Raw genomic sequence first — 12604 nt, 5'->3', positions numbered from 1 at the left:
ATTTGGCCCATCATGTCTGCACCAGCTCTCTGAATCATAAATTCACATCACACCAACTCCCCGCCTTCTCCCCGTTAACCCTGCACGCTCTTCCTTTTCAGACAACAGTCTATTTTCCTTTTGGAGGCTTCAACTGAGCTTACCTCCACCGCGCTCTCAGGCAAAGCATTCCAGCCCCAGAACACGATCTGCGTGGAAAAGCTTCTCCTCCTATCTCTTTTGCTAATTACCTTAATCCTGTGCCCTCTCGTTCCTGATCCTTTCACGATTGGGAACAGTTTCTCCCTATCCTGTCCAGACCTCTTATGATTTTCAATACGTGATTTTGATTTTAATCGGCTGTGTTCAGGTAGCAGCAACAGGTAAACATGTGTACAAGGTTAAAAGATGGACGAATGAAAAAAAACAACAACATATGTGTCGGCAGATTGTTCAACACATTTATCACTTTTTTTGAAGGCCATCTTTCTACATGACTAAACTGAATGCCTCTGCTTTATACTCTGGCATCATTCTCCTGTAAGTTGGGTGATATTTTAGTTTGAGAGCAGTGTAGATTTTGGTGACTGTCTGTCTAAGAGCAGTTTACAGATAATAGTTTGTTTCCCTGGGCCAGCAATATAAAAGTAGGCAATATAATTGCGGCCTCAGCACACCAGGGTTTGTGCTTTGATTGTACATTGCAGTTGTTACCTGAGAGGAATTCTCCAGAGTGTTTTTTATAATAATAATCTTTATTAATGTCACATTAGGCTTGCATTAACACTGCAATGAAGTTACTGTGTAAATCCCCTAGTCGCCACATTCCGGCGCCTGTTCGGATACACTGAGGGAGGATTCAGAATGTTCAATTCACCTAACAAGCACATCTTTCGGGACTTGTGGGAGGAAACCGGAGCGTCCGGAGGAAACCCACGCAGGCACGGGGAGAATGTGCAAACTCCGCACAGACAGTGACCCAAGCCGGGAATCAAACCCGGGTCCCTGGCGCTGTGAAGCAACAGTGCTAACCACTGTGCTGCCGTGCCGCCCCTCTTTTGTCTGCTCTGGGAATCTCTGTTTTTTTTGCCTCTCTCAGGATATTTCTTAGAGGAAATGTAGGGAGGGAGGAATTATCCGGTTGTGATGACTAATCTAGCCTTTGGAGTTCAGGTATAATTACGGTAAATCAACACTCCACTTCCTGTAAGGCCAATGTATAGGTCTGAATTCTCCATCAGTGGGATCCTCCATTTCGCCGGCAGTGCACTCGCGCCCGTGGATTTCCCAACGGTGTAGAGGCGACCACAATGGGAAACACCATTGGCCGGCTGCAGGACAGAGAATCCTGATGCCGGTGGGGTGCGGCGGGATTGAGGATCCCACCCCATATTCTTTCTCCGGTGAGTTGCCTAGAAGTAGTGCAGATAATGACATGTATGTTGACCTTTGAAGTGTTGGAAAATTCCTCCAAAAGCAGGGATAGACTTGTACTCCTAGTAGAAAAGTGAACCAGCAGCGTGGTTGTGGGAGATTGCCATCCTTGTCATTTATCAGGCAGGGTCTCTGCTTTATGGGGGCATGTCTCAAACTCCTGCGCATCTTTGGAGCATCTACATATAACCCACTCCATCTCTTCTGTGGGTGCACCTACATCACATGGACAGCAGCGGCTCAAGAAGACAGCTCACCACCACCTTCTCAGGGCAATTAGGGATGGGCAATAAATGTTGGCCTAGCCAGCGACGCCAACATTCCATTAATGAATTAAACAATAACACACCCAGTTATAAGTAAAACAATAATTTGTGCAATGTAAGATTGAGATTGACTACTAATTCGAGTATAGCATGCTGGGGTCAACGTACACACCGAGTAGAGTCAAGAACAGGGGGTGGAAATCTCTGTCCCACCACTCCTGTTTTCCGGCTGCGAGATTCTCCGTCCCCGCAGCGGGCCACTGGGGTTTCCCATTGTGGGCCACCCCACGCTGTCGGGAAATGCGGGGGCAGGCGCGATGGAGGGTCCTGCCAATGGAGAACCCATAGGGGGTTTTTGAGGCTGGAAAATGGTGGGTAATTTTATACGACGGTTCTCACAGTGCTGCAGGTATGGTCTAACCAGGGCTTTGTACAGCTGTAGAATCACTCCTACCTCAGTGCATTCCAGTCCTTCAGATATAAAGACCAACATTCCATTAGCCCTTTTGATTATGTTGTGGACTTGTACCTGACATAATTGAGCAGAAGCATCTCTACAGCACAGGTAGGCATATCAAGTCTTCATAATTTGAAGTAGCAGTTATCCATGTTGGGTTACAAACGTGATTGATTTCGATGTGGGTTTGATGTGGAAAACGAGCGCAAGACTCTCAATGGGGTTGTGTGTATGTCAATTTTAGAATCACAAATAACATTCACAATATTTCCACACGTTATCCCAGGAATGATCTAAAAGCACAGATTATGGGAAGGGTATGAGTAAGTGGCTATGACATGTTACGATGGAAGCCTCCTTGACTCTGCGCTTAGCATTTAACTGCAAACTCTCTTTGAGCATCAGATCACAGCAGATACCTAACTCAGTCCACAGCAGGGAGATGGTCTCACCGTTCATTCAGGCACTTGGGCAGATGATGAAGTTGCTTCTTCTCTCTAACACAGGGGTACACGGACGAACCAGTCTCGAAGATTCTCTGCCATGTAGAAGAGGGGAATATTGTACAGCTGGACCGCTGGAACCTCCATCTTCAGAACAACCTGCATCTAAACCAAGACGATGCTGAAGGAGGGACTCAAAAGGTAACTGCAGTGGCTAACTTTCCAAACTTTGATTTATACTAATCGTTACCATTTTCTGAAAGATCCTGTGAGGGCAGTCCTTTTTTTTCCAGAGAGGTAATGTGGAATTTTGTTTCTTAAAGGCAAACCTTGGGGAAGGGACAACGGCAGGTCAAAAAGAATGCAAGTGAAGATGAGGTAAACTAGTGGCTTGCTGGCGGCAAGGTTTAGGTTTTACAGTCTATAGATTGTAGGAAATAAGGAGCACCTTATTGGTCTGCTTTCTTGTGCTAATTCATTGTGTCACTTTAAACTAGGGTTGCCAACCCTCCAGGACTGGTCTGGAGTCTCCAGGAATTGAATTGAATTGTCTAGCTCACGGGGGGTAAATCGCTGGCTTTGAAAGCAGGCCAAAAGCACGGTTCAATTCCCGTAACAGCCTCCCCGAACAGGCTCCGGAATGTGGCGACTAGGGGCTTTTCACAGTAACTTCATTTGAAGCCTACTTGTGACAATAAGCGATTTTCACTTTCATTTCAATATCAATCTCCAGGACACTGCTGTGTGCGACCCTGGAGAAAAACCATCAGGGCATTAACAACAATTGTTTTTTTTGTCATTTTCTTTGAACACTTCCCTTTACCTGATATAAAAACTATTAGCCGGAATTTTCCAGCCGTTCACATCGGTGGGACCTTCCGGCCCATTGACAGTGCACCCCCGCTGGTGGTTTCCCAGCGGTGAGGGGTTCATCCGACGGGAAACACCATTGACAATAGCGGGACCACAAGAACCCGCCTCCGGTCAATGGCGCGCCACCTTGGCATGGAAAACCCCGCTCATTGAAAATGGCGGGAAAAAAGGTTGTTCAATTGGGTAATGAGTCCTTTTGTTTTCCAGTTGGTGTAGGAAGGCCAAGCATCACAAGATTGGATGTGTTGGCCGACTAATGGCTGGAGCGTGGGGATAAGTCATGTGATGAAACCTCCAGCAATACAATTTGAAAACCTTACAGCAGTGCGCACATGTCAATTGTAACAATACAATGGGGTCTTCATTGTGATATCCCACTTCACGATTCATGCAGTCAATTGCTCACGGTGGCACAGTGGTTAGCACTGCTGCCTGAGCTCCAGAGTCCCAGGTTAAATTCCGACCTCGGGTGACTTACTGTGCGGAGTCTGCACTTTCTCCCCATATGTGCGTGGGTTTCCTCCGGGTGCTCCGGTTTCCTCCCACAAGATGTGCAGGTTAGGTGGATTGGCCAAGCTAAATTGCCCCTTAGTTTCCAAAAGGTTAGGTGGTGTTTCAGGGTTACGGAGATAGGGTGGAGGCGTAGGCTTAAGTAGGGTGCTCTTCCCAAGGGGCGGTGCAGAGTCAATGGGCCAAATGGCCTCCTTCTGCACTGCAAATTCCATGATTCTATGATTCTTTATTTAAATACCTTTTTTTCTTTTAATCATTATATGTGATGCATAACATCAATAAATCATGGGGAAACAAAGGTAAATTTGCATTACAATATACTCAGTTAATTGTAGTGAACATGTGAGCATACAAAATAGCAGCAGAGGTAGGCCATTCAGCCCCTTGAACCTGCCTCACCATTTGATATGATCATGGATGATCAGTTTGTGTTTCAAGTTCCACATTCCCACCCTGAAATAAAGGTAACTAGCATGTGTCTTCCCCATGGCCACCAGTCATCAGGTGACCTTATTCTAAACCATTACAGATAGACCCAACCTTCAGAGCTTCCAGTACTCCCTTGTGAGGAAGAGACACCCTTTCCATGTGCCGCCTCCCTGTAGTGATCAGCCCACACTTGGGGAGATGGTGATGTAGTGGTAATGTCTCTGAACTAGTAACCCAGAGGCCCAGGCTAATGCTCTGTAGACATGGTTCAAACCCCACCATAGCAGTTGGTGGAATTTAAAATTCAATTAATAAACCTGGACAATAAAGCTAGCCTCAGTAATGGTAACCATGATAACTATCATTGATTGTTTTCCTCAGGGTAGAGTCCTAGGCCCCACCATTTTCAGCTGCTTCATCAATGACCTCCATTCCATCATTTGGGCAGCACGGTAGCACAGTGATTAGCACAATTGCTTCACAGCTCCAGGGTCCCAGGTTCGATTCCCGGCTTGGGTCACTGTCTGTGTGGAGTCTGCACATTCTCCCCATGTGTGCGTGGGTTTCCTCCGGGTGCTCCGGTTTCCTCCCACAGACCAAAGACGTGCGGATTAGGTGGATTGACCATGCTAAATTGCCTTTAGTGTCCAAAAAAGGTTAGGTGGGGTTACAGGGATAGGGTGGAGGTGTGGGGATAGGGTGGAGAGGTGGACTTGGGTAGGGCCGGTGCAGACTCGATCTACACTGTAAATTCTGTGATAAGGTCAGAAGTGTGGATATTTGCAGATGACTGCACAATGTTCAGCACCATTCGCCACTCAGATACTGAAGCAGTCCATGTCCAAATGCAGTAAGACCTGGACAATATCCAGGCTTGGGCTGACAAGTTACATTCACACCACACAAGTGCCAGAGAATGACCATCTCCAACAAGAGAGAATCTAAACGTTGCTCCTTGAAATTCAATGCTATTACCATCGCAGAATCCCCACTATCAACTATGAACTGGACTAGCCATATAAATACTGTGGCTACAAGAGCAGATCAGAGACCAGGGCCGGGATTCTCAGAGCCTCCACGCCGAAATCGCGATCAGCCCGGGGGCGGTGAATGGGGTGTCAGACCCGCAATCAGGTCCGACACCTTCCCGCGATTCTCCACGGACCGCAGAATCATCGTCAGTCGCGCCAGCGCACTTGACGCAGCGCCGGTCGGGTGCCATTGACGGAGAAGAGGCCCCATGGCGATTCTCGGCCGGCAGCTGGCCGAATTCCCGCCGGCGTGGTTCTAACATGGTTCCACCGGTGGGCATTCGGAGTGTTGGCTGCCGCGGCTGCCCTGGTGGAGGGACATCACCAGGCATGATCCAGCACGGGGGGGCGGGGGTCTTCAGGACGGCCAGGGTTCCAATCGGGGGCCACCGACCAGCGGGTGCAGACGATCTGGGGGGGGGCCCTATATTGTTGGGGCTGGCTTGCTGTGTGGGTCCACAATGATGCGCGGACCCGCGGCCGGAAGTGCAGGGCCCCGTATCGGCAGCCGGAACTGCGCGGATTACTCCAGCCCCCTGCGGCCCCCTCCAGGTAAGTGAATCACTGGGCCAAGGGGGCCGTTGACGCTGGCGTGAAACTCTCTGATGTTTATCATAGTTATCATAGGATTTACAGTGCAGAAGGAGGCCATTCGGCCCATCGAGTCTGCATCAGCTCTTGGAAAGAGCACCCTACCCAAGGTCAACACCTCCACCCGATCCCCATAACCCAGTAACCCCACCCAACACTAAGGGCAATTTTGGACACTAAGGACAATTTATCATGGCCAATCCACCTAACCCGCACATCTTTGGACTGTGGGAGGAAACCGGAGCACCCGGAGGAAACCCACGCAGACACGGGGAGGATGTGCAGACTCCGCTCAGCCAGTGACCCAAGCCGGAATCGAACCTGGGACCCTGGAGCTGTGAAGCAATTGTGCTAACCACCAAGCTACCCTGCTGCCGGCGTCAACACTTAGCCGCCGTTTCGGAGAATCCCGCCCCAGGAATCCTGCAGCAAGTGACTCACCTCCTGACTCTCCAAAGCCTGTCCATAACAAGCCGGAGTGTGATTGAATACTCACCACTTAATTGGGTGAGCGCAGCTCCAACAACACTCAAGAAGCCTGACACCATCCAGGACAATGCAGCCTGCTCGATTGCTACCCCTTCCCCAAACACTCACTCTCTCCATCAATAACGCAACGTAGCAGCCAGGTGCACCATCTACATCATGGGGGTGACCCAACCCCACCCATCAGACTGCCAACAGACAGCCCCCCATCAGACCCATAACAGGCCCCTATCAGACCCCCCCATCAGACCGTGCTGCATCAGACCCCCCAACAGACCCCCCCCCCCTCCCAACAACCCCCTCCCCATCACACCGTCTACAGTGCTTCCTGCTGTGAAAAAGAGGTCAAAGCCTTTGATGTCGTGAGGGGCAGTTAATCTCAGCTAGAGTGTTTATAAACATTATGGTTAACATCAAAGCTGGGTAATGGGGATATATTCAAGCGTGAAAAAAACATCAATGAGCAATCCACCTAGCAATTGTCTCTGACGTGATCAAACTGTCAATCGTTGACCAATGCAATATATTATTGTGTCAAAGGGAATGTAAGATCTGCATTTCAAAGGCTGTCAAGAGATTTCAAGCCCTTTGAAGTGTACTGGGTATCGAGGAAGCCTCTAACACTTGTCAGCTTTGAAAACATGTGTCTGAGGCAGTAGATGTCAGGAAAGGGTGAGTGAAAATTCAGCGATTTATCAACCTACTCGGAAAGCTCTTCAACTTTCAGGTAATGGTCTCTGATGGGGGTCTCTGATGGGGGTAGTTTCTGATGTGAGTTTGATGGGGGTCTCAGATGGGAGGTCTCTGATGGGAGGGTCTGATGGGGTCTGATAGGGGTCTCTGTTGGGGGTCTGATGGGGGTAGTTTATGATGTGAGTTTGATGTTGGGGTCTCTGATGGGGGAAGTCTCTGTTGGGGTCTGATGGGGAGTCTCTGTTGGGGTCTGATGAGGGTAGTCTCTGATGTGAGTCTAATGGGAGGATCTCTGTTGGTCTGATGGGGAGTCTGTTGGGGAGTCTCTGTTGGGGTCTGATGAAGGTAGTCTCTGATGTGAGTATAATGGGAGGGTCTCTGTTGGGGTCTGATGGGGGGTCTGATAGGGGTCTCTGTTGCAGGTCTAATGGGGGATCCTGAGGGGGATGTCTCTGTTGGAGGTCTGATGGAAGGGTCTGATGAGGTGGGTTTGATGGGTGGTCTGATGGAAGGGTTTGATGAGGTGGGTTTGATGGGAGGTCTGATGGAAGGGTTTGAAGAGGTGGGTTTGATGGGAGGTCTGATGGAAGGGTTTGATGAGGTGGGTTTGATGGGAGGTCTGATGGAAGGGTTTGAAGAGGTGGGTTTGATGAGAGGTCTGATGGAAGGGTTTGATGAGGTGGGTTTGATGGGAGGTCTGATGGAAGGGTTTGATGAGGTGGGTTTGATGGGAGGTCTGATGGAAGGGTTTGATGAGGTGGGTTTGATGGGAGGTCTGATGGAAGGGTTTGAAGAGGTGGGTTTGATGGGAGGTCTGATGGAAGGGTTTGAAGAGGTGGGTTTGATGGGAGGTCTGATGGAAGGGTTTGATGAGGTGGGTTTGATGGGAGGTCTGATGGAAGGGTTTGATGAGGTGGGCTTGATGGGAGGTCTGATGGGCGTCTCTGATGTGGGTCTTTGTTGGAAGTCTGATGTGGGATTCTGATGGGGAGTCTAGAGGAGGGGCTTGGTGGGCAGGATTTGCATTGTGGCTGAAGGGGGATCCTCCGATGGACTTTGGGGGGCAGCTACATTACACACTTACCCCCTTGACCCCATGTGGAGTCCAGCATGTCAGGGCCATGCTTGAACATACCTGCACCAATCCACGCCCCCATGAATCCCAGCTGAAAGACCTGGACTATCACGGGAGCCTGGAGAATCGGTCTTCCTGCCAGTTAACCGGATGCAAATGTCCCATTTGCCTCCTCACAATAGTGTGGGTGTGGTGGTCACTGCCGCTGTCGTGGGGGGCCCAGAGCATTGGAACGGCGCCAATCCCGTTTTTAACCTGACACTATATTCTCTGCCGGATCAGGAACTGCGCTACCGGCAGTGTGGGTGGACAGTCACCGAATGTCACCGAGTATCATCTGAGTAACTGTGGTTTATAGACACTCGCAAAAAAGAAGGGAAATTTAAAGATGCTTCCTTCTGGACAAGTGTATTTATTGCACAGATCAAATGTGCTGGCACACGTAAAACATCAAAAGCGTGATTATCCGGCCTCATTGCTCTCTCGTTCCAGCGAGACGAGGCTGATGAACAGCGGGAAGAGGCCGAAACCGAGAACCGCGCCAGACACCAAACGGTTTGCGATGCAACTGGCCCGTCCCCGTAAGTGACATCGGGATCTCGCCTAAGCCCTATTTCCATACAATTAACGAGAGCCATCCTTATCCAACGGCCTCCAATTATTCTTCGGCCTCCCCAGCAAGTGGTCGCGCCAGTGCCGATTCGTACCCCTTTTGAAAAACGTGAACCTGGCGGAAGGGTTTCTGTTGGGAGGTGAGTCGCCATCTTTGCTCACAGGCAAAGAGCCCGGGGGTGATGGGCTTGCCACCCCAGTGCTCAACGGGGTGTAGTGAACCCTCGGCTCGGGTGGCAGGGGAGGGGGGGACCACGGCTGGAGGGTGGGGGACCCTCCGCAGGGGTGGGCAGCCATGCGAAGGGGGGAGGCACTGGGGGGCAACCACGTGTGGCATCAGCATGCCAACTCCTGGATGTTCTACACTAAGGGCATTCAAATGGTCATTGGATAGACATATGGACGATAAGGGAATAGTGTAGATGGGCTTCAGAGTGGTTTCACAGATCGGTGCAACATCGAGGGCTGAAGGACCAGTACTGAGCTGTAATGTTCTATGTGTATTTACCCATTCCAACGGCAATCCTAGCCCTTGCTTGTCTGCCCCACCGACCACCCATAATCCCCACCGACTGCTGAGGCCCCTGGCCATGCGGCTGAAGGCTATTGCTAATAGGGAATGGCAATCGTAGTTAAGTGAGCACTTCACCCATCCCAAGTGTATTGTATATACCGCATACGAGGGATATTACGGTAAGGCCCCTGTACTACAGGTACGGAGGTAGATCCCTGCCTGCTGGCTCCGCCCAGGAGGTGGAGTATAAATGTGTGGGCTCTCCGAGCTGCAGCCATTTCGGCAGCAGCTGCGGGAGGCTCCACATCTCTGCGTAAAAAAGCCTCGATTACACTCTACTCTCGCCTGTCGTAATTGATAGTGCATCAATTTATTACGCAGAGATTTTACAGCGATGGACCTCTGCTTCAAGCCGGATCGCCTGCAGCTGCATCCTCAAGCAGACAACGCAAAGTCGGCCTTCGCACATTGGCTAGCTTGCTTTGAAGCATACATCGGATCTGCGACAGAACCACCCTCAGAGGCACAGAAGCTCCAGATCCTTTACACACGGCTGAGCTCCGATATCTTTCCCCTCATCCGGGACGCACCGACCTACGCTAAGGCCATGGCGTTAATGAAGCAGGCCAACAAAATCTACGCCAGGCACCTCCTGTCCATGCGGCATCAATTCCCCGGTGAGTCTGTGGAAGATTTCTGGCGTGCCCTGTACGCCCTGGCGAGGGACTGCGATTGCCAGGCCGTTTCGGCCATTGAACATTCTGACCTGCTAGTTGAAGACAAGTTCGTTACAGGCATAGGGTCGGCCTACATTCGCCAGCGCCTTTTAGAAGGGATTACCCTCGACCTTGCGGTGACCAAGAAACTAGCGATCTCGCTCACAGTCGCCTCATGCAATGAACAGGCGTATGCCCCTGACCGCACGGCCCACCCCTCCTGGCATCATGGACCCCGCCAACGAACACCCCACCGTGGACTCCATCAGCGACCGCCCCCAGCCAACCCCAGGCCTGTGCTGTGCGGCATCCAACCAACCCCGGGGGACCCAAGTGTTACTTCTGCGGACAGACAAAACACCCCCGGCAACGATGCCCAGCGCGGAGCGCGCTCTGCAAGGCTTGCGGGAAGAAAGGACCATAAGACCATAAGACATAGGAGCGGAAGTAAGGCCATTCGGCCCATCGAGTCCACTCCACCATTCAATCATTGCTGATTTCAACTCCATTTACCCGCTCTCTCTCCATAGCCCTTAATTCCTCGAGAAATCAAGAATTTATCAACTTCGGTCTTAAAGACACTCAACGTCCCGGCCTCCACCGCCCTCTGTGGCAATGAATTCCACAGACCCACCACTCTCTGGCTGAAGAAATTTCTCCTCATCTCTGTTCTAAAGTGACTCCCTTTTATTCTAAGGCTGTGCCCCCGGGTCCTAGTCTCCCCTGCTAATGGAAACAACTTCCCTACATCCACCCTATCTAAGCCATTCATTATCTTATAAGTTTCTATTAGATCTCCCCTCAACCTCCTAAACTCCAATGAATATAATCCCAGGATCCTCAGACGTTCATCGTATGTTAGGCCTACCATTCCTGGGATCATCCGTGTGAATCTCCGCTGGACCCGCTCCAGTGCCAGTATGTCCTTCCTGAGGTGTGGGGCCCAAAATTGCTCACAGTATTCTAAATGGGGCCTAACTAATGCTTTATAAAGCTTCAGAAGTACATCCCTGCTTTTATATTCCAAGCCTCTTGAGATGAATGACAACATTGCATTTGCTTTCTTAATTACGGACTCAACCTGCAAGTTTACCTTTAGAGAATCCTGGACTAGGACTCCCAAGTCCCTTTGCACTTCAGCATTATGAATTTTGTCACCGTTTAGAAAATAGTCCATGCCTCTATTCTTTTTTCCAAAGTGCAAGACCTCGCACTTGCCCACGTTGAATTTCATCAGCCATTTCTTGGACCACTCTCCTAAACTGTCTAAATCTTTCTGCAGCCTCCCCACCTCCTCCATACTACCTGCCCCTCCACCTATCTTTGTATCATCGGCAAACTTAGCCAGAATGCCCCCAGTCCCGTCATCTAGATCGTTAATATATAAAGAGAACAGCTGTGGCCCCAACACTGAACCCTGCGGGACACCACTCGTCACCGGTTGCCATTCCGAGAAAGAACCTTTTATCCCAACTCTCTGCCTTCTGCCTGACAGCCAATCGTCAATCTATGTTAGTACCTTGCCTCGAATACCATGGGCCCTTATTTTACTCAGCAGTCTCCCGTGAGGCACCTTATCAAAGGCCTTTTGGAAGTCAAGATAGATAACATCCATTGGCTCTCCTTGGTCTAACCTATTTGTTATCTCTTCAAAGAACTCCAACAGGTTTGTCAGGCACGACCTCCCCATGCTGACTTGTCCTAATCTGACCCTGCACTTCCAAGAATTTAGAAATCTCATCCTTAACAATGGATTCTAGAATCTTGCCAACAACCGAGGTTAGGCTAATTGGCCTATAATTTTCCATCTTTTTCCTTGTACCCTTCTTGAACAGGGGGTTACAACAGCGATTTTCCAATCCTCTGGGACTTTCCCTGACTCCAGTGGCTTTTGAAAGATCATAACTAACGCCTCCACTATTTCTTCAGCTATCTCCTTTAGAACTCTAGGATGTAGTCCATCTGGGCCTGGAGATTTATCAATTTTTAGACCTCTTAGTTTCTCTAGCACTTTCTCCTTTATGATGGCTACCATATTCAACTCTGCCCCCTGACTCTCCTGAATTGTTGGGATATTACTCAGGTCTTCTACTGTGAAGATTGACGCAAAGTACTTATTTAGTTCCTCAGCTATTTCCTTGTCTCCCATCACTAGATTACCAGCGTCATTTTGGAGCGGCCCAATGTCTACTTTTGCCTCCCGTTTGTTTTTAATGTATTTAAAGAAACTTTTACTATCATTCCTAATGTTACTGGCTAGCCTACCTTCATATTTGATCCTCTCTTTCCTTATTTCTCTCTTTGTTATCCTCTGTTTGTTTTTGTAGCCTTCCCAATCTTCTGACTTCCCACTACTTTTTGCCACATTATAGGCTTTCTCTTTTGCTTTGATGCATTCCCTAACATCCTTTGTCAGCCATGGCTGCCTAATCCCCCCTCTGATAACCTTTCTTTTCTTTGGGATGAACCTCTGTACTGTGTCCTCAATTACT

The 12604-nt window shown here is 49.7% G+C and overlaps 1 protein-coding gene across 3 annotated transcripts in view; it reads left to right on the top strand.

Moving 5' to 3' along the window:
* The window catches only part of dgki (diacylglycerol kinase, iota), a 558727-nt gene that overhangs the window by 278716 nt on the left and 267407 nt on the right, over positions 1 to 12604 (top strand). For all 3 annotated transcript variants that reach the window (XM_072484255.1, XM_072484256.1, XM_072484254.1), the window contains exon 14: positions 2643 to 2780. In XM_072484255.1, the coding sequence (XP_072340356.1) occupies positions 2643 to 2780 (138 nt within the window). The remainder of the gene's footprint in view (positions 1 to 2642; positions 2781 to 12604) is intronic.

Source organism: Scyliorhinus torazame, chromosome 19 (assembly GCF_047496885.1).
Source record: "Scyliorhinus torazame isolate Kashiwa2021f chromosome 19, sScyTor2.1, whole genome shotgun sequence".
In the NCBI taxonomy this organism is placed as follows: domain Eukaryota; kingdom Metazoa; phylum Chordata; class Chondrichthyes; order Carcharhiniformes; family Scyliorhinidae; genus Scyliorhinus; species Scyliorhinus torazame.
Note: the sequence above shows the minus strand (reverse complement) of the source record. Positions and strands in the feature narration are given on the sequence as shown.